The sequence below is a fragment of the Pezoporus flaviventris genome, unplaced genomic scaffold (assembly GCF_033815535.1).
Source record: "Pezoporus flaviventris isolate CSIRO_AGI_PZ_B2104156 unplaced genomic scaffold, CSIRO_AGI_Pfla_v1 ptg000006l, whole genome shotgun sequence".
In the NCBI taxonomy this organism is placed as follows: Eukaryota; Metazoa; Chordata; class Aves; order Psittaciformes; family Psittacidae; genus Pezoporus; species Pezoporus flaviventris.
The window spans coordinates 6072832-6098036 of record NW_026892554.1 but is presented as its reverse complement, the minus strand read 5'-3'; the positions used below and the strand labels follow the sequence as shown (position 1 = coordinate 6098036).

The 25205-nt window shown below is 39.9% G+C and overlaps 1 protein-coding gene across 2 annotated transcripts in view; it reads left to right on the top strand.

The window, feature by feature from the left end:
• MCTP2 (multiple C2 and transmembrane domain containing 2) overlaps positions 1-25205 on the top strand; it is a 111530-nt gene that overhangs the window by 52524 nt on the left and 33801 nt on the right. For both annotated transcript variants that reach the window (XM_061446716.1, XM_061446717.1), the window contains 4 exons: positions 881-983; positions 10725-10826; positions 11556-11630; positions 12424-12543. In XM_061446716.1, coding sequence (XP_061302700.1) covers positions 881-983; positions 10725-10826; positions 11556-11630; positions 12424-12543 — 400 coding nt within the window. The remainder of the gene's footprint in view (positions 1-880; positions 984-10724; positions 10827-11555; positions 11631-12423; positions 12544-25205) is intronic.

Sequence of the window (25205 nt, the reverse complement as noted above, 5' to 3'; positions counted from 1 at the left end):
ATCTTCCTTAGAGTTCTGCCATTTAAAAAGCTTTCAATTAATCACCTTAAAAGCTATTGATGTAGATTTCTTTTGGAGAAGAGTGGATTGCTTTGACTGGATGAATCTGTTTCAGCTGGAGCATTCAGTACCACCAGAGAGCCCTTCACATCATGCGCAGATTTTCTGAAACACACTTATCTGTGTGTGTCACTGTGGGGTTTTAGTATTTTACACCGCTGGTAGCTGTATCATATGGAAAATGATAATGTCTTGGAGTGGAATGTGGCAGTATGATGGCAGAAGTGGCAGGTTTCAGTATATTTTAAAGTTATAATGTCTTGAAAACATTGCGGTGGCTTGTCTGACACCAGATCGTATCACTGAACATGCTACAGCTTCTAGCTGGAGAGACAGCTGGGAGCAACTCTACCATGTTGCAGCATAGGTTCTGAGAGCTCTGAAATGACCTTCTTTTGGGGCAGAATGGCTGTATTAAGTTCAATGAAGTTATGTATGTTTGTTTTCTGTATTATTTCTTTAGCGTCCTAAAGGCTGGATTTGAATTCAGCCCTTGACATCTCCCAGTCACCAGCTTTCTCTGTTGGAGAGCTGAGTTTTACACTGTTGGCATCACCAGTGCACAGAAGATGTCACTATTTGTGACCACCATTTGATAGTTACTTTCTTTACCTAGTTATGGGACTGAAACATGAAGAAAAAGCTTGGGGAATACCCATCATTTGATTCATTTTTGGGGGAATTTAATTAAAAGTTAATTTTATACTCCAAGGCAATACAAAATTAATTAGTAAAACAATCTCCTCTGATCTTTGTGGAGCCTACAGTGTGCCTGTGTATTGAATGTTATTTTCTTATGTGTCTGCACTTTTTGTTCCAGCCCGATTAAAGATATTCATGATGTTCTGGAAGTGACAGTGTTTGATGAAGATGGAGATAAACCCCCAGATTTTCTTGGAAAAGTTGCCATCCCATTGCTGTCTGTAAGTTACCTTTGTGTATCATTCAAAAATTGATGGTTTTGCTGGGAAAGAGTTGCATTTCTTTTCTCCGTAGCACAAAGTAACACTGATTTAGAGATAAACAGGTTTTGTGATCTATATATGCCTAAGTTGGCAGTGTTTATAGTTCTCCTTAGTGTAACGAGTGTTGCCAACCCATTTTAGTACAAATTTGGTTGATTGGAAAGAAAATTGCAGAAGTGTCTGTACTTCATCAGTACTATATGCCATGTAGGTCTGAAAACATAATTGAGTTGTTCTGTATGTTTCCCCATCATCTTCTGAAGGTAACATTTTAAGCATGTCTTTGTTCTGTTTTGCTTCTTTTTACTCCAAGGAAGTAATTGCACATCACGGTAGAATTGACTAGAGATAGCTGTTGTTATTGGCACAGCTGAATAAAATTACCTAAAAGGGGTGTTTTCTACTCCATAGTGCTTTTAAAGACTGGTGGCTTTTGTTCTGTAAACAAATATGTGAAGAGTGAGCACTACTATGGGAGTATAAAATCAAAACTGGGAACAAAGCAACCTCAGGGGAAAGTCATTGCTCTGGAGACTGAGAATTGAAGCTTTTACAGAAATAGCCAAAAAAGGTCAAGCTAAAGAGAAGGGAACATAAAAGGGCCATCAAGAGATATTAATAGAGAAAGGGGGGAAAACAGCATTATGTTTGGTACGACTGATTTAATTTTGGAATAAGGATGTTAGTAACAGAGTGAGTAAACCAGATCAAGAGGATATAAACAACTCCGTGTGTATGTACAGTATCACAGAAGATTCTTGTAACTTTTTGGGTAATGTTTTGAAAGAACGTTCTCGGCCGTGACTTTTATTAAGTCAATTAGTAGATGAGGCTTGAAACATCATGGGACTCGTGCTCTTATCAGTCAAGCTGTGTAAACACGTTTAACTGTGAGCATGGGGATTTCCTTAAATTTTGAGGCACTGATGTTTTACAGTAGGTTCCCTATGCAGAGGAGGGTGTGACAGGTATTTATGCAGTGAGTACTGCCTTGATCCCTGCACAAACATTCATGCTTGCAATGTATAACATGGTTCGAGTGATATATGGAGTAGTGAGATGCTTTCGGTAATGCACAGTGTGATGCTCTGGGTAATAGCACTCTTGAGTAGGCAGGCAGTGAATCCTGATTGAAATTAGAGTACAAAATTGCAGCATTGTTTTAAAACATCCCTGTGAAAGCATATTCACCTCTGCAGAAAGGCTGGCACGCATCTTTCATGGTTAAGGCAAGAGTTTGTCTTTCAGTTGTAGATGTGAGCTGTTGCAGGAAAGGCAGTGTTGCAATAATGGGTTGGTGGGGCTATGTCCTAGCAGAGATTGGAGAAACAGGATGTTTCTAGAGGGAAAGCAGAGCTCCCATCTGATCAAAGCATGCCATATAAGACCCATGGAGTCACCATAATTTAGGTAAGGGACCGATCAAGATCAGAGAGGGGAACTGCAAATATTTAATGTTTCCAAATAAATAATGAACTGCCCAGAAAGAATCTTGAACTGGTGTAGAGGGCATGATCTGAATCTAAGGAACGCTTTATAGTGGTAAAGAAATAGGCCGATGTACTCCAGTTTTGTTGTTATTTTGTCTAAATAAGTATATTTCTTGTGTATGTGAATTAAAAGCAATGTGGCTTCTCAATCTCTTCACAAAAATATTTGTTCTCATCCACTGTGTGCTCTTTCCAAGTTATATGAAGTCCAGAACAGGGGAACCCTTGCATTTTGGGGGCTATGAAGAGCCTAAGCTATAGAGGCTGAGCAGTAAATACTGAGCTCTTGGTGCCCACACACTGTTGTGTGCTTTGCAGTCCTCTTCCCTCCGTGGCTTAGACGGCAAGTACTTGTTGTGGCTGGGGCTATTTTAGATTGTTTGTCTATTCTAGTAGCCTGAGTTGTCAATATCTCCAGTTTCAGAGCAATATTAGAGTCAGTTGGGCATGGAGGATGATTTGATGTTTACAGGGAGGAAAAAACCTCTTAACATCTTTTATTCCATTTTTGATCACTTGGTTAATTTTTCCCCAAGTCCTCATATCTCTGATGTTACTGGAAGAGAGTGGCTGGAGCAGCTGCTCTCCTGCAGATCCGGCGCTTGCCAAATGGTCTGCGTGATCGGCAGCAGGCTGTGTGGGCTCACAGTGAGAAGATGTTAGATTTGGATTTTCTGTTGATTTTATAGGCATTTGTCAAGTATCCCTTAGGAAGCATGTAACAAGGCAGAGGAGGGGAGTGCATGTGTGTGGTAATGTCCAAACTATTCAGGGTAGGATTTTTGTCCAAGGTTGGAGACAAAAAAATAAAATAGAAATTGTTTATGCTTTCCCTTGCCAACTGAGCTTCTTCCTTCCTGCCCAAACTTCTCTGTCTCCTATTTCAGTCAAATCTAGTGTAAATATATTCATCTCTGCTTCTGATTAAATAACATTTTGCACCTATTAACTTAGTCCGATCTGAGAACTGCAATTTTCTAAGCTCTTTTTCTTTCTTGAAATGGGAATTTTGGTGTATGTTGTCAATATGACTATAAATTTTAATGTATCCTTTGAACCATTTAGATACATATACTGGAAGAGAGCAATAGTTAGACTCGAGGAAGCCTCACAAATCACATAGATTTAATTTCTCTAGGTAATCAGGCCTAATATTTGACTTGCATTAAATTCTCTTTTGAAAATAGAAGTGCATTTGCCATTCCCCCCTCCCTTTAAAAATGCACAAGTATGACTTGTGAGCTGTCAGCACATGAAGTAAGTTTACTTTGAATTGTTCATGGATGACTAGGTTCTTAATGAAAAATTGCCTTGAACAAAGTATACGTTTGGGGGATTTGAAATGTTTAATTAATTTGACAACAAACTTGGTTTAAATGTGTTCAGGAGTCTTACACTGACGTTTTGTAAACATGTGTACACCTTCGTTGCATTGACATTAATGCACAAATAACCTTACTGCACAAAACCTCAGAGACAGTGAAATTACTTAAACTTTCCATTCATCCTGGACTGTGAGCTAGCCTTATTGCAGGCACCAGGTAAGAAACATAAAAAACTGGGCAGCATAAGGAAAGTTTCAAGGTATTGGAGGATGAATGCAATTCTTGCAGCCCAGAAAGCCAACCGTATCCTGAGCCGCATCAAAAGGAGCGTGATCAGCAGGTCCAAGGAGGTGATCCTACCCCTTTACTCTGCTCTTCTGAGACCTCACCTGGAGCATTGTGTGCAGTTCTGGTGTCCTCAGCATAAAAAAGACATGGAACTGTTGGAACAGGTCCAGAGGAGGCCACGAGGATGATCAGGGGACTGGAGCACCTCCTGTATGAAGACAGGCTGAGGAAGTTGGGGCTGTTCAGCCTGGAGAAGAAAAGGCTGCGTGGAGACCTCATAGCAGCCTTCCAGTATCTGAAGGGGGGCTATAGGGATGCTGGGGATGGACTCTTCATTAGAGACTGTAGTGACAGGACAAGGGGTAACGGGTTCAAACTTAAACAGGGGAAGTTTAAATTGGATATAAGGAGGAAATTCTTTCCTGTTAGGGTGGTGTGAGGCACTGGAATGGGTTGCCCAGGGAGGTTGTGAATGCTCCATCCCTGGCAGTGTTCAAGACCAGGTTGGACAGAGCCTTGGGTGATATGGTTTAGTGTGAGGTGTCCCTGCCCATGGCAGGGGGGTTGGAACTTGGTCCTTTCCAACCCTAACTGTTCTATGATTCTAATGATTCTATGAAACTTGATGTTCTTCTACAAACTTTATAGATGTGATGAAGCAGTATTGGATGAATACACATTTTGCTTTGTTTCTCATACAACTCTATTAATAATACACTGTAGGGATACTGATTTTGGTACCAGTATATCGAATTTGGGTGCCAGAGGGAGAGAAGATGACCATTTCCACCTCTGGACAGAGTAGGCTTTTGTACTAGAAACTGAAGAACCTGGGGAAAGGAGAAGTAGGGCAATAACTTCATTGCTTCAAGCAGGAAGTTTGATAGAAGTTTTGTTAGCTTTTGAGGGACTTGAACTGATAATCAAAGAAGTTCTTTCCATCTCTCTGCTCCTTTCTGCCCTAGATCTTAGTAAAAGCAGCTGTGTTTTCTCTCTGTGAGGGTCTGTCTTTTTTGTTTTGCTTCAAGAGGCTCTTATCTCCTATAAGGCTGGAAGTTATTAGAGACATGGGAGCATATAGTGTGCTTCAGTGCATTTGAAAGCAGAGTATATCAAATATCCTCCACCTTTGAGTGAAGAGTTGTATCTCAGAATGGAATGTTTTTTATCTGCTGGATTATCAGCTCAGAGAAGTCTTTAGCTGCACCCTCTTTTTTCAGCAAACAGGAACAGGTCTATGAAATATTTCTAAGTGCCAAGCAAGGTTGGTAGACAGCGATCCACTGAAAACAAGTTGTATGTCTTTCGCAAGCTTAATTATCTAAAACATGGCCTGGATTCAGAGAGCAGATACCTGTCAATTGCAATTACTTAGCACTTGACTGTAAGTGCACAGCCTTTTCCAGGAGAAAGCTTTAGAGTTTGTGAAAAGTGAAAATGCTGGTTTTATGTGATAGAGACAGCTGGGAAGTGTATTGTCTGTTCTGACTTGCATCCCTACCATCAACCAGGAATTTTGGAATGGAGGAGGAAAAAAAAAAAAACCCAATTCTCTTCCAGGAAAAAAATGACACTTTGTTCCTGTAATTAAATTCTCTCCCAACAATGCACTCCTTACCGAAATGGTATCAATGAGAATGTTTTTCTTGAGTATCACCTAGTACCCTTCTGCTCCCAAGCTTTTCAGCTTGTCTTCAGACTGCCTGGAAGCACTCCTGTGGCTGCCCTGCTTTCTTTCAGTCCACAAGCTCCATATCTATTTGGTCTTTGGATATCAATCCTCTACCAAGAACCTCAATCTCTATTCTATTTTGGATCTCACAGAAGACTGGTAAAAGTAAAAATGTTTGGGACAATAGTTTTGGGATGAAAGAATGGGTGTTTTGTACAAAATAGAATCAGTGTGTATTGTGTCAGTAGGAAGAAACAAAACCTTCTTTATTCATGTCCAAGCGGATCAAATATGTGGCTGGCTTTCCTCTTTTCCTGGGGAAATATGTCCTTCGATAAGGGTAGGTGTGTTTCAAGACAAGCTTTATGTTGTTCAGGGCAAACGGTATGACATTGTGCATCAGCAGTGAGCTCAAGCAGGAATATCAGAGGTCCCAGATGCTTCAGATGAATTACCCTTGGAGGGTAGCCATTACCCTTTCCACACGTCATGGGTGTTGATGTACAGAGGTTGGACCCAGTGTTCTTCTGTCAGATTATCAATATATGACATTGAATCTGCATCAAAGCTGGATACAGAGTGAAGTTTTCTTAAAATCAATGTAAAAAAATAGCCACTAAACCATATTTCTTTGAGACAAGAGCAATGAAAAAACACGCTTTGCTGCATAAGGGTCCTGTCTTCTCTGTGTTTTGTGTCATATCAATCTTGGCTTTTGCTATTTCATTAGAATTCCCAAGCGGTCAGAAGGTTGTTGCTTAATAGATTTAGCATTGGCTGGCTACATCAATACTGTGTTTAGTCACATTTGTTTTACTGGGAGCATCTGTGGGAAGAGTTTAGCAAATATATTCATTCATTTGAAAGGAACCCAATGCACTTTGGGCCTTGACTGTATGGTGGTCTCACAGTACCTGAACATCTCCTTCAGTTAGAGGCAACTTCTGGCAGTGCTTTGTCTGAAGTGCCTCTAGGTTGAAATACTTGCTCCACAAAGAATTTTAGCTTTTATTCCAATGGATAATTTCCTTTGCTTGGTCCTGTATGGAGAAGGGACTGTGATATAGACTATAGAATTTGTTCTGTGAAAATACTAATGCTGTTATTTTGTCTTTCTGGGTTGATTCAGAACAGGGAAGTGTCCCAAATGTCAGAAATTCCCATGGGATGAAAATCTTGACCTTTTTTCTGATGGTGACCTTGCAAAATGAAGCATGTCAGTGGGGCAGGCACTACTGTCCTTATGTTAATCACATGGTTATGGGCAATCTGGGTTGGTGATTGAGCCCCACTGTGTTGTGTGCTATTAAGAAGCTTTAAGAGAGTGCAGGCATTAGTGTTCAGTGAGGATATGAAACTTCATCAATAAAGGAATAATATTGATTATGTCTCTTGAAGGACCTCACCTGCAGGTATTTTCTCATTTAATTTCAATATTCCTTTCCTTCCCTTTTCCCATAAGTAGATGTAAATGTTCGTAAGAGAGACAGCCTCTTTTGGGCACAACTCTCAGGAATAATTGTTGAGTGAAATGCATGTGAGTTCATCAGGTATAGAAGTAACCTGATCTCTCTGACATGGAGGTTCATCCTAGGACCCCAGCCCTGGCTGCTCAGCTTTTCCACAGCTGGAGAGGGCATTTAAGCAGTCTTTGCAAACAACAGAGACTAGGGAAGAGTACCCAGAGACGAGAAAGAAATAGATCCAAAATGAAATTAATGTGACTGGCTGTCTCTCAAGATTGAGAAAGATGTTGAACAGAATCTGAACTCTGACCCAAGAATAGCATGCAGTGAAAATATGGAGTATTAAAAGCTCTTTTGCATGTTTTCTTCTGGGCACGGTTGAGACATGCCCTAGTCTAATCTCCATGAAGTCACGGGTGTTAGAATTACCCTATACCTTTTGTTGAACTGCACTGGGCTAGCACGTTGCCAAAATTGTAAGAGAGACTTTTGTTTGACATTTTTTTACAGGGTTTTTTTCTTTTTATCCAAACGAAAACACGATGGAGAACTTGCCATTTCATAGCCAGTTCTTCTCTCTTCTGCTTTTTTTCCCTCTGAAGAAGGTCAAAAGCTAGGATATCTGCATGAATGTTTAGTCTTGGGCTGAGTTGTAATTGCACATCTTTTAGCAGTCAAGTCAAACACATGGAATTAAAGAAGCCAAATGAAGCTGACTGTAAAACTGTATTTACTCTGCATTACTTTTTGCCCTGTTCAGTTTTAGAATAGCAGCAACAATAATAATGACACCATTTAAAACAGTGTCCAAAGCAACAAACAACCTCTGTTTCCAAATCCAGAGAGGGATGGAAGTTATTTGTTGCTGATGTGAAACTGCCTGTGTGAACACACCTGCAAGCACACCCCAAATGGTTGATTCAGCTCCTGCTCTTAAAAAGAAGAGACTTTCCCCCAGAGTCAGAAGCATGCACTGAATTCAGAATACCATGATATCAGATCAGGACATTCTCAGTATGTCAGTATGACAGCAATTATTTTCCTTTTTCTACCAATTTAGCAGAATATGACATTTTTTTCCTTGTTGGTTATGCTCTTGAAAGGTATAAAAAAAGCATACCCCATCCCAACAAGTATAAAGAGAACTTTCCCCTAGTTGTTGCTTCTAGGGTAATAGCATGAAATGTTATGAGAAATGTGTAACAAAAGCATGGAAATTCATTTACCAAATTAATAACTGGGAAGTCCAGAGTTATGATGTTGTGTTATAGAATCATAGCCTCATAGAATAGTTAGGGTTGGAAAGGACCTTTTGATCATCAAGTTCCAACCCCTTGCCATGGGAAGGGCCTCGTCACTGAAGGCTCTGTCCAGCCTGGCCTTGAACAAGCACCTCCAGGGATGGAGCATTCACAGCTTCCCTGGGGAGCCCATTCCAGTGCCTCACCACCCTAACAGTAAAGAACTTCTTCCTTATATCCAGTCTAAGCTTCCCCTGTTTAAGTTTGAGCCCGTTACCCCTTGTCCTGTCACTACAGTCTCTAATTGAAGAGTCCCTCCGCAGCGTTCTTACATATTTATATACATATATATATAGGATACCTAGATCTCTGCAGGCATACTGGGAACAATGTATATTCAGTCCTGTTGCTGGGGAGTTCATGAATCAAAGCTCAGTCTAAAACTGCTACTGATGGCATCCCCTTGGACCAAGGAGTAACAACCCCAAATCGAGTTCTTCAGGTCCCTGTATCTCTGCTATCAGTAAATCCATTTTTCAGTTAATTTGGGAAATTGAACAAGATCTTTACTTTCCAAATAAGATTTGTTTTGGCTTTATTCAGTAGCTTTTACAAGTATTTTTGCCATTGCTTAAGGGGGAAAAGAAGCAGGTGAAATAGCAGGATTCTTTATGATGGGCTGACAATACTGTATATGGCAGTTGTCCTGAGGACCTTCTGATGTCAGACTGTTTGGCCCTAGAAGAGAATCCACTTCAGCAGCTCTTCTGTCTTGGGGCTGCAAGTTATCTGAGCCTGCTGGTCTGCATAATAGTTTTTTACTTGCCCGTTTCTTGGGAGCCGCAGCATCCTTTGCTGCCAGCTCCAGCCTGGTGTGTACTCTCTGGCAGTGAAAGCAGAGGTGCTTTGTGATTAGTTTAGTGCAGTGCCTATTATTGTTGTTATTTATTGTTATTAAATAAATTCCATATATGCTCGCATAACTGCCAGCATCCTGTTAAGTAAAGCTTTGGATAAGAGCATAGTTAAAAGCTGGAGTTCCTGGTTGGATACCACTGAGGTTGTGAAGTTGTTCCTTATGGATCCCTCTTCTAATTATTAGCCAGAAAACCCATCTACCTTTTGATGAGCTATTTGGTACAGAAAGGGTGGAGTAACACTGGGAAGGAAAGTGACCTTTCCCTTGTCTCATGAAATCACTTGGTTCCCATTATGCTGGTTTTTTTTTCCTTACTCATTTCTGCCATGGTTTATATGAGTGCCTCTTCTAAATGCCAGAGCAGCAATAGCCATTTTAAATATGGTTGCAATTTCATGCCCCCAAATTTCCTCTGTTATCTTTAATCTTTGATCATTACAGTCCCTGAATGTAGCTTTTTGGTAAGCTGCAGTTTTTATGTTACTGCTGTTTGGAATTAACTGGTCTGCTTCCTAAAAAGCCAAATGTTTAATCAATACATATCCTACTGTGTATAATAAATACATTTCTGCCATCACTTTTTGAAGAGAGAATGCTTTTCATTTGAGCCAAACAGTTTACAAAATGGTGAGGGAGGTTTTTTTTTTGGTTATTTATATTTTTTAGAGATGTATAATGAGATGGATTAGAGCATAGAAATGGTATTGAAATTCAGGGGTAGGGTGGGGAGAGAAGTCTTCTACACAAATTAGTTAATTCTGAGCATTTGTTACATTAGCATTTGCTCCACTTAAGCTGATCAATTTCTTCGCATTGCGTTTGTTTCCTGGATAATAATTTGGCAACCTAATAATAAACTAAGCATGAAGAAGTGGGTTTGTGTACTAGAGCATGCAATAGGCAGGTAAGTTGTTGGTTGTGGCTGTTTTCCTGAATTTGGGAAGAAAAAAATCCCATTTTAAACCTGTAGTAATGGAGGCTGATTACTTCTCATCAACTCACTGGCTTGCAGGGCAGAATTTTCCGACTGGTTATTGCATGCACTGCTCTACTATAAAGTACAAGGTCTGTCAATTAAAGTTGGACCGTAAGAGATTTAATCTGCAATTTTATAGGTCTCTAATCCAACGGGTGTTTTGTATTTCAGGCTCCGAGTCTATTATCAGGGTTTAGGGGAGGGTTTTTTTGGTGTGCTTGGGAATTTATTTATTTATTTACTTGTAGTGTCTTCAAATTATATTGTGAATTACAGCTGGGAAAATATTGATGCTTTTTCTTTTCCTCCTCCCCAACTATAGATTAGAAACGGTAAACAAAGTTGTTACACGCTGAAGAATAAAGACTTGGAACGTGCTTCAAAAGGAGTAATTTACTTGGAGCTGGATGTCCTGTTTAATCCTGTAAGTTGAAATAGTTTGTCTTTGCTTATCGCTGCTAAGAAATGTGTCAATCTGCAAGGACAAGGGTGGGGGATGATGCTTTAGACACTGGGCACTAAGCAAGGTAAGTCCTGACCTGGTTGTATCTGGTGGCGGGTAGGTATTACTGGGACATCAGAGCTCTGGGATGGCCCTTCCAGTGGATGGGGGCAATATGGGGTATTTTTGGACTGAGAAGTTACCGTGAGTGCCTTAGGAAGGACGTGCTGATTACTGTACACCACAGCTTCATTTGCAACAGCTAAAAAAGGGCTTAATCTTTAGTATATTATACGTTACTTTTAACACCTCCTTCCTTCCCAAAAAAGCTGACCCGTGATGCTCTTTCCAGGGTGTTGACAGGAAAATTAATGAGGCATGGACACATTGTGCTTAGTTTTTAGGTGGCTGAGTCGCTCTCAATTGTTAATGCCCTACAGTCTTTTACCAAGTTAAATCCTATTTATTAAGGCCACCGTGGACGGCACCACAGCTCTGCTCATGCTGAAGTGACTCCAGCCTTGCCCAGTTTAACTCATCCATATTTTTCCTAGCAGCTCCTCTGAAGTTGCTGAGAGGCTGAAAAGAGTGAAAGATTCTGAAATTCCTAAACCAACATGGGAGATAAAAAGCTGAAATAACACACTCAAAGCTACATGAAATATATTTTCTTAGTAATAATTATTATTTTAATGACTTTTTTTTTTTTAGATAAAAGCAACTCTTAGAACATTCAAGCCCCGAGAAAAGCGCTTTACTGAGGAGAACCGCAAATTCTCTAAAAAGGTGACAATTGTGTCTGGGCTAAGCTCTCGCATCGGTTTCGGAAACATTTGAATTGCTGTAGCAAGGTTGCAAGAACAAAACCTATTTATGCATAAAATGCCGAACACGTGTAAATTCTGCGTATTTCTGTATGTATTAAAAGGTTTGTTTGCGTTAACATGAAACTGCTTTCTGATCTAGTTTGCATCAGTCGTTCTGCCTCATGCTTCAGAGCTGGGGAAATGATAGATGTGGATGTAGCATAGTTTGTAGCACCTGAAGTTCAATAAGAGCCTCATTCCTCCCTTTGGGAGGGAAGAAACCATGTCTCAATTAGTTATTTTAAAAGTCGATGTGATTTTAGAACAATGGCCATTATCCTTTTGTTAAGTAAAGGTGCCTTATAAACAGGCTAAAATTCCCCATTTTTTCTATGGACTAATCCGAAACATGTAGAGAAGAGGTTGTTTTGATTACGTTCTCTTGGGCCCTTTTCCTTGCTGTATTTTGAGAATGGAAGGGGAATGAAGGTAGGTTTGCATTAGTGTTTTATTTAGTTTTGGCATCAAGATGTGCTTTTTCTTTTTTTTTTTTTTTTTTAATAAGGGATAAGGAAAACCTGGCAGGTTTGGATGTAATCAAAAAGCAGACAGGAGCTGGAGTGTGTCTCTGAAATAGAGGCTTTATTTGTAATATGTGCTCTGGCTTGCATTTGTAGCTTAAATTATCCCTGTTTCTTGAAGCAATAGTAGGATATTAGAGTGTTTGATTAAACTCTTCTCCTCCTCCCCTCCTCCCACTCAATATTTATCAGATCTTATCAAGAAATGTTGATCGCGTGAAAAAAATCACCATGGCAATATGGAATACAATACAATTCCTTTGGAGCTGCTTTCTCTGGGAGTCCACGGTAAAGAGCGTGATAGCATTTGTGGTAAGTGGATTTCCTCTTTTATTGCATGAGGCTAAGTGGTATAAGATCTCGAGTGTTACCATGCCTTCGTCTCCACCGGCATAAAGCCCTTTATCGTTTGCTGTCATTGGTATTTTGTAGCTATGTGACTTACAGGGCTGAGGGTTTCAAGGCAGCTTGGCCCACGTTGGGCCTGATGGACACAGAAATTAGACTTCCAGGAACAGCCTTTCTTTGCTTGGTGCAGAGATGTTCACTAGCTGGCGCCAAGGATGCCTATGGGTGGGTGATGCCACCCTCCAAAGGCTGTGACCGTGAGGTGGCTCTGGAATTGTTTTATTTTTAAACATGGCAACTGGGCGGTAGGAAAGGGAGGACGTGATGGCCACTAGGGTGTTACAGGGAGATGCCTTTGATATGGATGATGCAGTGAGCTGATGGGTCTTGTCCATTCCATCTTCTACTGCAATGAGGCAGCAGTTTGCTAAATGTTATCAATGCCTGCTATGCCTGCGTCCCTGTGGCAGATCTGTTCATTTGATGGTAATAATACATTGCTTTGAAATAAAAGGAAAAAGCTGGTCAGTGAGTTCTGCTGTGCTCTGCAAACAAAAAGCCAAGTTCTCCACCTGCCTGTCCCACTTTTCAGTTCTCTCCTTTTTCCTCTCGGTAGTAAACACCCCATTCGCAGTTTTCACATAATCCACTCAAGCACAAAAAGGTTTTGCCTGCTTTTTATTCTGCAGTGTGACATTTTCTTCATGCTTGAAATGTTTGGCATGCCATTAAAGGTTGCGAAATCGTTTTGTGGCGGTCCAGCCTGCAGAAAGAAAGTTTTTTGAGTTGAGTGTTTATTAACCAATATTACAGTCGCATCTCCAAGATTTTCTCTCCCTTTTACTGTCTGTGAATTATAAGTTCCTTAAGGGCTCTTCTGAGGAAAACACTTCAGTGTATTTGCTGTAGATGAGTAAAGCAGACCATCCCTGATTGAAAGAACGTCCAGAGCAAAAGCAGAGGAGATTTCTTTCACCCTGCAGGTTAGAGGGATGATTGGTACATGAGAGTAGGTAGGATGAGAGGGCCTTTTCATTGTATTTTTTTAATTCCTGTTGCTCAAAGCTGACTTAGATCATATCTAAAGTTAATGTTCAAGAGCTGGGAGAGAGCCGAGTAGCTGGTACCTCGCTGAACCAGGTATGGCTGTGCAAAGGGAGGTCCATAGTTGTGCACAAGGGAATAGGATGGTCATCCACACTGGGGCTGGAAAGGATGTATGTAAAATGCCGGTGTTGATGTCCTACCATCACTGTACAGCAAGAATCTAAGCACATGTTTAAGAGATTTCCTTTTAAGAGATTTTGCACCTAAATGCTTGTGAAGTTGCAGCTGTGAAGTTCAGTTTTCTAGACAGGAAAAGTTTGGAAGTAGTGGAGAGGCAATAAAATAAGAAGGTGGAAAAGTGGGGCTACAGAAAAAGGAATCGATTCACGGTGAAAAGAAGGATGAGCAAGTTCCACAGTCCAGATTATTAACATCTTTACTGCATACCATAATACTGCTGATTTCCTGAAAGAAAGTGGGTAATGGGAAAGAAATAAAAATACATGACTCTAAGAATAATTACCGCAGGTTTCTTTTACAAACCAAAATGTCTGTCTGATTTTTTCCACATGGAAATAATTCAGCTCTGGCACTTAAAATGAAGTGCTAATTATGTATCTCCCTCTCACTATTTCCAGCATGTGTGTTTGTAGTACTGAAAATACGCACACAGCGTGGTAGGTGCAGCATCCCTCCCTGCCGCAGTCTGTGTGTAAAACCCACTCTTAGCAGGTTAAATAAAAGGTGTGCCAAATATTGCATTTTTAAAATCTTCATTCCCCAGCCAACAGCTTCTATATGCCTTCAGTACCTGGCTGTGTATCAATCTAGCCTGTACCGAATGTGTCATTATTGATGATCCACTTGTGCCTGATACTGAACACCAGAGGCAATGAAGATGCATAAAGCTTCTGACCAGTTTTTCAGCTGGGTTCATGAAACCATGGCTGGTAGATTAAGTGCCAGCCCTGCAAAACCATAAAATGCCCTTTTATTTGCCTTTTTTTCTTACAAACGTTGTCCGTTGCGCCATAACCCAATAACCCATAACGGCAATAACCATTGTGACCATATTCTACATATTTCACTTATCTTCACTGTGATAATCACAGAGTTTGGGTGGTCCTTAGGACCTTCCCCCCTGTTGTATTGCCTTTGGTTTCCCTCTAGAGGTAGCCCTTAACCATTTCTCCAAGGGGGACTTAAAGGGAAGGAGGAGAAAGAAGACAAGCAGATGGTATAATCATGTGAACCTCGTTTCTTAAGCAATCAGGCAAAACCCACTGCTGGACAGAAGGAAATATTTGTGAGCTCATCAGAGCATGCCAATAGGCAAGGACACGGTATCTTACACCTTTCTGTTTTAGTCTTCATTACAGCGCACCTCCCTCCCTATTAGTGCTGACAGCTCGTGTGTGTATGTGTGCGTGTGTGTGAGAGAGAGAGACAAGGACATTAGCTACTACTTCTGGGTGCACAAAAGAGGAACAGATAAAGAGGGAGGAAACAGGCAGGATGCAAGTGAATGAGGAAAACGCTATTACCATGTTTTCTCATTTATAAGAGACATCATCCCAAGATAAATTTCTTTATTAGTTTGTTATTGTAAGAGGAGACAATCCAAGAACATGTGAGTAGATACGTGTTTTTTGCTATAAAAATGAAACCATATTTTTTCATCAGCATTCTGTGATTTTAATCGGATGATTTTTAAATCCAAGTTAATTGTGTAGGGACAGAGAATGCTGGTTGGGCCTGCTCAGGCACAAATAAAATCAGAGATTTTTCAGGTTTAGAGGTTTTAGAAAATGGGTTAAAAAGGAGGTGAGGTGAAAAGCAAAGTTTCACTTCTGGTGATGTTTGCACTGTGCACACAGTGTTTGGGGCAAATTGGCACACAAATTGTAGATAAAACATCCTGGGGTTGGAGGAGAGCCATACGCAGGTTTTCAGGATTCTCTCTAATCATTGCTCTGGTGTGCAAAAATGGACACATGGTTTTGCACATGCCTGGGAATATTTTGAAATGCTGAAAGTGTTGCCTCTAGAGTTAATTGTGTTCATATCCCCGGAAAGATTGTAAAAGACTTAGTCCATGTGTTCTCCATCAGTTCAGGATTTGGTGGGATTTGTAGATTTTTAAGACCAAAATAGTTCTTCAAGCATCCTACTTTGTTTTATTTTGAGACAACTACCTCTGTATTCAAGATGATACGTTGCGTTTTGACTGCAAAACGTCTCTCAAGTATCTTTATTATGAAGATACCCAGAGACATAATCTAATACATCCCTGTTTGTTTTCTGCTCCTGTGCGTTATATTTTTTCATATCCTACTCTGGACAATTTGGTCCCAGTTTCCAGGGTGAATGTTGTGTTTTTAGCCTCGTCCTCATCACTCCTTCCTTTTGCCACACCTTTCTCCGTTGAGGCATCACTTCCACGCTGTGTTACTAGTGTCCAGAACGCTGGAGCTGCGTGGTGAAATGTGCCTAGAGGAATGTCTGCTCCAAGTCATCCTGTACATCTGTGTGATTATAAGCTGTTTCTTTTTCTACTTGTGCATATAGAAACGCATGTTCTTACCTTTCTCATAATTTTAAAACCAAATTTCTGGTCCTTTCTTCCACATGCAAACACTCCCTGCCTGCTCCGTTTCCCCTTCTTTGCTGGTCATGGAAGTTAAGTCCATAATAACCAAAACATTCTTGCTGCACAATATGTATTTTAAAAATATTATAAAAGTTAATTTTAGTCACAGAATGATTTTCCTGAGGAATTATGCATCATTGCACATTGTGCTTCTGATTTTATACAACATAATTACACCTTCTATTGACAGTTTTCTCTGCATTAATGGTAATTATGCCATTTAATGGAATTACAGTAATTGCATTAAAAAAATATAATCTGGTGCAAATTAAAAGGATATATTGACTGCAATTTTTACTATCATATGTATTTTTTTGTTGAAGTTTGCTTTATAGTTGCAAAGGACATTGGCAGGAGCAGGGGAACAATGGGTAACCAGCCACCTCAGCACCTCCAGTATGAGTGGCAATGCTTGCTGCTGGTGTGCTTCATGGTCCCTGCACACTCACCCATGCCAGCATACTTCATTTTTACTGGCAGCATTTCCCACTATATCGAGTTTAGGTTTCTTGCTAATCAAGGCTGCTGCCAGGGTTGGGTACAGGTGGGAGCTGTTTTTCAGGCTCATTCCTAGCTGGTAGCTCGGGCCAGCCAGACAAGGAATGCAGCATACACAGGCAGTTTGCAGTGCCATTGCAGTGTGTCCGATAATTGGTTTATGATGGGTTAGTACTGGGAGGAAAGGAAGGAATATGTGGAATATGTGGTGATGCAGCAAAATGTGTTGGAAATACGGAGTTTCTGGTGAAACCAACTGCAGTTGTTTAATGGTGGGCAGCTGGGAAGAATTAAAGGCATAGGATTACTTGGAGCAGTTTGGGTTTCCCAAAAAGCCAGCTGACGCAAGAGCAGGGAAGGCTTGGGGGTTGTGGGTGCTCAGCAGAGCTGCTGGGGGTTTTGGGTACAGCAGGAAACCCAAACTTAAACTTTTGGGCTCCGTGCTGCAGGAGTGAGATTTTGGCACCTTCTCCATTAAGAACTCCAAAACTTTTTAAACCCAGAGAAATGTGGAAGATGCTCCCTTTTCAGGGTCTGGGCTGTGGGAACTGGAAGCCTGAGGAGTCATGGGGCAAGCTGGGTGAGGCTGCTTATGTGTGCATTGCTGTGCCAGTTTGCTTCAGTCCTAATACGGGATATCAGCAGAGAGATGGGTTGGAACGTGTAGCCCATGAACTTGTGGGCATCTGTGTGTGTGCCATTTAACATGCTGCGAATTAAGCTTGCAGTATGTGAGCTGGGTCCTGTTTCAACTCTACTATTAGAGGAGACACCAACCATCTTATTAAACATGAACAATTTTGTTATCCATGTTGAGCTGGGCTATATTTATACTGATGATTTACAGGCAAAAAGCCATTAACTTGTTGACAGTGTCCTCTAAAATCGCTAATTGTGTGTATCAGTAAGCGGATAATATGCTTTTCCCTCAGGAAAAGATGTTTGTTAACTGAAAATCGAAGTCTTCTGGGTTTACTTGGGGTAAACCATTCATTCTGCATGTGGACAAGTGTATCCTGCATGTTATGGTTAGACTTTCCCAAGAAAAACACAAAATGTTCCAGTCCTGTTTGTACTAAGCATAATTCAACCCTGGACATGACAACAATGTATGGGTAAAACATCCTGTATAACTCCTGCATTGTTTTGCAAGACTGTTTTTGTTTGTTTGTTTGTTTCCTTGATGGGAGGGGAATTATAGATCAGTAAGAGGAAGTTCTTGGGACAAAAGTTGAAGAGGGCATATGAGGAAATCAGTGGGACAGGGAGAGCAGTAACAGCTATGAAACCCAAACAACTTAGTATTGAGGCCAAATCGCCAAGCATCTCTTGGACCTCTGGCCAACCGAACAGAGGTTAATTTTAACTGAGACTTTGCTTATGGTTTACCAATAGATGGGATTAATTCAATCCTCTATAGGGTGAGGATGGAAGATGTGTGCATACGCAAGCTTCCCGAAGATCTTTCGTCTTTTCCCTATGAATTGTCTGCTAATTTTGAACAAGTAGTTCCCTGATACAAAGTGCAAACCGCCCTGCCATGACTACATGTGTAACTGATGACAAGGGTGCAGTCTTTTTTTCTCCCCCCTTCTTTTTCCTCCTCATAGCTGAAGACAAAATATAAATCACTGTTCTCAGACCATTTGGGAACAGCATTAAAGTAATGGTAGATTAAAATGTCTCCACATTAAAAAGCTAAATAAAATGAATAGATGTAATCCTAAAGTGAGAAGAATGAGTATTCTTCAAACACTGAATAGAAACTTGGAAAAAGCTTTAAAAAGAAGAAAAAAGTATTAATGCAAAAGAGATGGTCTTTACTTCCGCTTTACTGTAGAGCTTTTGCTAAGGGCTTTTCTCAGCCTGTTTGCAGCTTGTGTTTTGCTACAGTTTTAACGAAGCAGTCGGCAAAAGGACAAAATGCAGCTCATATTTAAATAGGAGAGGTGTAAAATAACACTCTGCTACAAAAATTTGTTCATATTTAAGCCTGGAGCTGGTGCTGGAGGAGCAGTGAAAGGCAGGGTTTCAGGAATTTGACCTAGTAAGTAATTCTTCAGAGCCCCTAACATTTCCTCCCTTCTGTAAATCCCTGGCAAAGGCACATCCTTAAAATGATTGCCTCAGACGGCAGTGAAAAGGCTGGATCAGAGGCATGTTTTCATTCGGAGCTATTAGATCCCAGTAAAAGCATTTTTTCTAGTGACGGAGGGAAGGTTTACATCCTGCTTCCTCCACACTGCTCGTGGCAGTGCCTGTGAGAACGCACCATTTGTGCGTGCAGGGCGTTAGGAGCACGTTACCTGACACATGCGAGTAGCTGCTCAGATGAGAAACAGACTTCTCTAGACAATTAAAGGAGCTGCTTTTACCCTTCTCCCAGCAATTTTTACATTTCCAGTATTATTCTTCTGTGGTTGAGGAGAACACGATTTAAGCTTGAGATCCCAGGCTCTGCTTTGCTGCAGCAGTTAAAATTCCTGGAATAGCAACAGTGATATTGATGATGCTGAGAGACACACAGCAAAGTAAACACATGTTATTTCCAGCTCTTTCAAAAATGCAAGAACAAACAAGGACAAAGTTAATAGGGAAATAACCACTTAGAAGCTTGACAACACTATAAACAAGATTTAAAAAGCAAAGTTTGAAGCTTTGGAGTCTGGGTGAGGTGGAATTGAGCAGAGACCAGTACAAATATCCCTTTTAACTTTGAGAAGGATAAATGGTTGTATGTTTCCAGCTCAGGGGTCTTAGGGATTTGTTCTTTTTTTACCAGTGAAATGTTCCAAAATAAATAAAAATAAAAACAAAACTATGTTTTGCATCTGAGGACTAATACCCGTTTCCTACAGGCATGCTTAAACAAGGCACTTAGTCTGTATAGAGAGGCCCTTGCTTTTGGGGCTGGGGAGCTTCCTTTTAAATTAAGCTTATGCTGTGCTCATATTTTTGAGCAACAGTAGTGCTTTCTGTGCTGTGTACTTGCATGCATCACATAGGGATGATTCCCTCAGCCCTGGTAATGTATCAGACCTAAATCACTGCCTCTCACTCTTCAATTGCATTGTGTTGTTTTTAGTTGATGATAAAGCCTTTCAATACCTCAGTTGTGTGTGTTTATAGCCAAAATATTCAAGTAAAAGCCCAGTCCTACCGGAGGATAAGCCTGAGTATAGCTGGTCAGCAGGAATGTGTATGCAGGCATCCAGTAAAGAATTAAAGCAATGAGAAGGAAATTCAGCTTTGTTACAATATATAGATGTATCCCAATAAGGTGTCTCTGTTAAAATACACATCTTCATCTAGCTATCTGTCTCCATAACCGGATTATAAATATATAGTTTTCATCTGTTTGGCTATTGAATGAATGCCCACAAAGCCAAGCCCAAACGTGCAAACATTTTATCTAATTTTAAAATAATGTAAAAGGGTTCTTTATAGGTAAAACTTGAACTGAAAGCATCCTCAAACCCTTCTGCCTGACTTTGTGCTCAAGTTGTGACCTGTTGGAGAACTCTGCTAGGCACTTGTGTTTCCAGCTAATTTGATATTGCCTTTTTTTTCCTCCCCTGGTTGAAGCTTTGTCATTTGCTTCGAAGCTGTCATTTGTATTAGTCTCCCTGGCTGATCTTTTTGGGCTCTCGTCAGGTGGTGTATGTTCTCCATTGTCTGCCTGGTCTTGGCAAGCTGTAGGTCCTTTTATTGCCATATGACGTGGGCGTGCTTGCAGCAGTAGCCTGTAATTATACCCACCACAGGTGACAGTTACAAGAGAGCTTTGGTAATAATTTTAGCTGCCTGATCTGATGTTTATGAAGAGCGAACCCTCTTTGTGGTCTGGCTGGAGTTTCCTATATTGTTTTGTACTTCAGCTGTTTGATTTCTGAAGCTTTTTTTATTAACCCCTAACATATAACGTCTTGTGTCTTTTGAAGTTCTGAAGTTTTGTGATAGATTATTGTCACCCTCATGCTGCTTTGTATATTGTCCTATTTATTTTTTGCATATCTTGTATTTATCTTGCTTTGTCTGGCAGGGTAAAAGCCTGTTGCTGGTTTTATTTGTGTATTTAAAATAGCTGAACTCCTGTTTCTAACCACTCGTTAGTAGATATACTGTGTTCTTGCTGTGAAACTAATCACAGATTAACATTTAATTTTACATATATATTTTAATCTTTGACTGTTATTTAAGTATTTTTTGAAACATCAAATTCGCTACCCATGAAGGCAGCGCTGGTTCTTTTACTCTCAATACAATTGCATAATTTGCATAAGACAAAGGTGAATTTAACTCACAATTCTTACTGTTACCTTCATCCTGATGTTAGGAATTTGCTACAAGAAATTGTGGAAAAGGTTGAAATGCACAGTACCTGCAAAGAGGCTTTTCTCTTGTATTTCTTTTTGCAGTTTAGATTCTTTAGAGGAACTTCACATTAAATGTCTTGCGCACCTTCTGAATCTGTGAGAAAGCAGTAATTTGTAATTCTTACCAAGTGACTGTAGGCTGGAAAACAAGAGGAATTTATTTGTAACCATTTGCTAGCTTATGTGGTCCTGAAGATACCGTGTTCCATATCAGGATCCAGTGATTTGTATTTTCCCAATTTTCCCGTTGCCTTTCTGGAAAGTTCACTTTATTCCTAGATTAGAAATTGCATAAACAAAGATGAAATTAGTATTCTAAGGTTAATGATGCCGCATCTGTGTGAGACTCGTGAAACAGGGGTGTGAGAGAGAAGCTATTTACCCACCACTATTAGAAATACCAGAATTTGAGAACCTTATGTGTAAAATTCCCAGAGTTTGGCACAGAATTGCACTATGCAAGCTGGATGGAAAAAGGCATTCAGCTCAGCCCAACCAAAAAAATAATAAAGGTAGGAAACCCATAGAATCTATTATGCAAAGGTATGTATTACAAAGTGGAATTATCATTAAAAGTAAGAATTCTTCTACTTAGTGTGCTCTTTTCCCCTAGAACCGCAGGTGTATTGATTTTTTTTCAGTCAGGATCTACTTGGTTTTGTCTCATTATTCACATTCCTTTGACCTGGCACCTCTTGGAAAGTACTTTAAAGCACTGAGTTTTACAGGAAGGTTGTAGATGTTAACTGTTATCTCCCTTGTCATTGGTGGAACAACCCTATCAGTATTTTGTGTTTCTTTTCTTCCCTTTTATTTTTTTCTTTTTAAAAAAGGCAAATCCTTTATTTTAAAATCCGATGCAAGCTTAAAGCGATGCATTCCCTTGAAACGTAAATGCAAGTTTAATTGTTATTATCTGTATTTTAGTTTCTTATGAGGGAATAAGCAGAGATATATCCGTAGGTGGTTTAAATCACCGCAACTCCATTAACTTTCAGCAAACTGATGTTACTTTTAGCATCACTTAAAAATCTCCATACTCCTTTTGGGGCAACTCCTGTGTGAGTTGGAACAGCAGCTTTTCTGAAGAGGAGGAAAATCCTGTAGGTGGCGATGGACCCTCACGAATGAGCCAGCTCTGGCTTTTCCAGGCTTTTGTCAGCTTTTTCTGGCAGGTTTTCTTTTTCTTGCTTGAACTCTTTTATTTTTAATTTAATTCACCCATTCTCCCAGCGCTTAATCTAACACTAGTTGCAGAAATCGTGACAACTGGAAGAAATTTCCTATTTGAAGGTAATGCAACATTTTGGGTTTATGATGGAGAGAGATGCACCTTGAGGGGTTTCTCTTAAGGCTTTCCTCTTCTTGTGGGGCTTTTTTGGATGTTTTTATTTGAAATAAGAAAGAGTTGGAGCCTTTACAAGATCTGAAATAAAAGGGGATTAGCACAGAAGCTACAGAGCAAATCCATTTTTTAAAAGCTTGTTCTCTTTTAGTTTTACTTTCCTTCACTAGCAACAAAGATGTGCTTTGACTTAGAGGCTAGTCTTAAGCAACCAGGAAGTTCTTGGGTTGTTTAAGGATAACAATAATAACAAAAATACCCTAAGTTAGGATATGTCACTTCCATTATTTTATTTATTTATTTTTTTTTAGCATTCATTAGGAAATAAAGCTGGAGCAATGGGATTATTGAAAAATCCCAGAAATCTGATTAACAAAATCTGTACTATTAATTATTAATAAATTTTACTACTGCCACAGTAAAGGATTACACCGGTACCAATAGTATCAATAGAGTTTTACTTCATGAAAATTGAATCTGTTATTCTTATGACATCCATACTGTAGTCAAGCTTAACTTGGTTTGAGGTGGGGATTTTTTTGTTTGTTTTCAAGGCAGTGCTGTGATTTTCAGAAGTGTTAATAAGTATGTAAAGCATGTAGTGATTTGTACAAGTCTAATATGCTGATTTATTTTAGCCTTAACATTACCCATGTAAAGTCAGCATGTTTACTGAAAGATGAGCTCATATGTGAGCAAAAGTCTCCACTAAAGAGCCTTTATTTACTCTACTAGCTCAGGTTCAGAACTTTCTACTTGCTTTTTGGGAGAAGTCGCTCTCTTCTGTATGTCCCTTCAGCTTTCATCTTTTAATGGAACAGAGGAGCTGCACAGCTCTGTATCAAAGCCAATTGTCAACTTTCATTAGATGCATTCTATTGTTTGTTCGGATCAGAAATAACTGCATTACACTTTGACTTTGAAGGCTTGTTTGTTTTTAAATGTACTAGGTATATGTGACCTTTTTGTCATTGTGATGCACTTGGTTTGGCAAATCTGAGATACCCGTTTAAACAGCAGCAAAAACTATTTTTAATTCAGGTTCTTCACAAAAGGCGCTTTTTGGAGGCCTTGAAAGGTAAAACAAAATCCAGCAGCTAATGCAAAGCATTGATAGGCTCATACAAGTATTGTTAGCTAGCACTGTCCCTCAAATAGACTACACAGGGGGAAGAAAACCCACTGCTTAGTGGGACTGCAGCAGTGGGCAGGAATCCAGTTAGCTGGTTTTAAAACCCCATTATGCATTGTCCATATGAGAACAGTTCAGATGTGGCCTCTCTCAGAACATGATGGCAAATAATTCTAATTCCATTTAGAAAAAGTAGCACTGAGCAAATTTTCTTCAAATGTTTAGAATATTAAATGGGGAACTGCATAATTGATACAGTGATATTGCCTCTTTTTTTTTTTAACCAAAGATGCCCATCATGAATTAGATGATGACTTGTGCTAGCAGTTAAGAAAACTTCCCCAGATACTTCCATGTGCACCTTTGGGAAAATTATTTGCAATGATATATTTCAATTTCCTTAATAAACTAGACCTGACTTCCTAATTCCCTTTCCCACAAGTCACTCCACGGGGGTTAAGACTTGAAGTATTTTGAAATTATTATCAGATAACTGTTTCTATGAGTAAAAAGCTAATCTCTGCTTTTTTTTTTTAAATATATTTGGATTCCAAAGCTGGGAAATAAACAGTGGTGGTAGAAAGGAAATATGAGATTAATAAAAATGAGGACATTTTGCAGAGCTACTCTGGATTGTTTTAATCTTTTTTTTCCCCCTTTTTTCTGGGAAGTGGTACTTCTGTAAGAGCATGCATTGCAGTGGCTCTTCTGCTTTCTGTTTTAAAAGTTGTATGAATGCTATCAGAGATAGTGGTCCTTTAGTGCCCAATGAATACCGCCTCACACACTGATACCTATAGTAACACATACAGAGTGACTATGAGATCAAATGCTCTGGTTAAAAAGCCTTAGGGAAGCATTATGTGTCTGAGGTCTGATCTATTGTCTGGGAGGTCGGAGAGTGTTAATGCACTCTGCAAAGATTAGACTCCCTCTCTAATTGCTCCAACACTTCCTTAAAGGATTTAAACAGGCAGGAAAGGTGATGCTCCTTGTCAATTTTTGTCTTCTGACAGCTGTTGAAGTTTATCTGTCTTTCCGTGGAGACCACTACATCACATAAACCAGGCAATGTCAAAAGCACAGACCTGAATTAGGACTGAGAGCAATGAATGCTATTATTTACAACTTCGTTATTTCGGTTTTTAAATACTTTAAGGTTGGGGACAGGATGTTTTCACATGCTGTGCTGGTGATGGGAGCTCCCAAAGTCCCACAAAAAGTTTAACTCATTGAGTCTGATGAAAAGTCACCCTTTTAATAATTCTAAGTAGATCACATTATTGCCTGCATCCCTTAGAGCACATCTGGTGCTTCCCCAGCGCAACTCTGTGGTACCACGTCAGTGCACCTAACAGCCACAGCCATTGTGTGTATTACTGCTTATTTATCAAGGTACAATGCTAAGCCTGAGCTACTGTGAGGCACTGTTTGCTATTTACTACTAATTTTTCCTTTCCCTCATGAAGTCTGATAAGAATTTGATTTCCCTTGGTTCATAGAATCTAAATCCTATAGGAAAGCTGACTCAGAAGCTCATGCAGGAAAGTTTTTCTGCTGCTTAACCACCACGTCCAC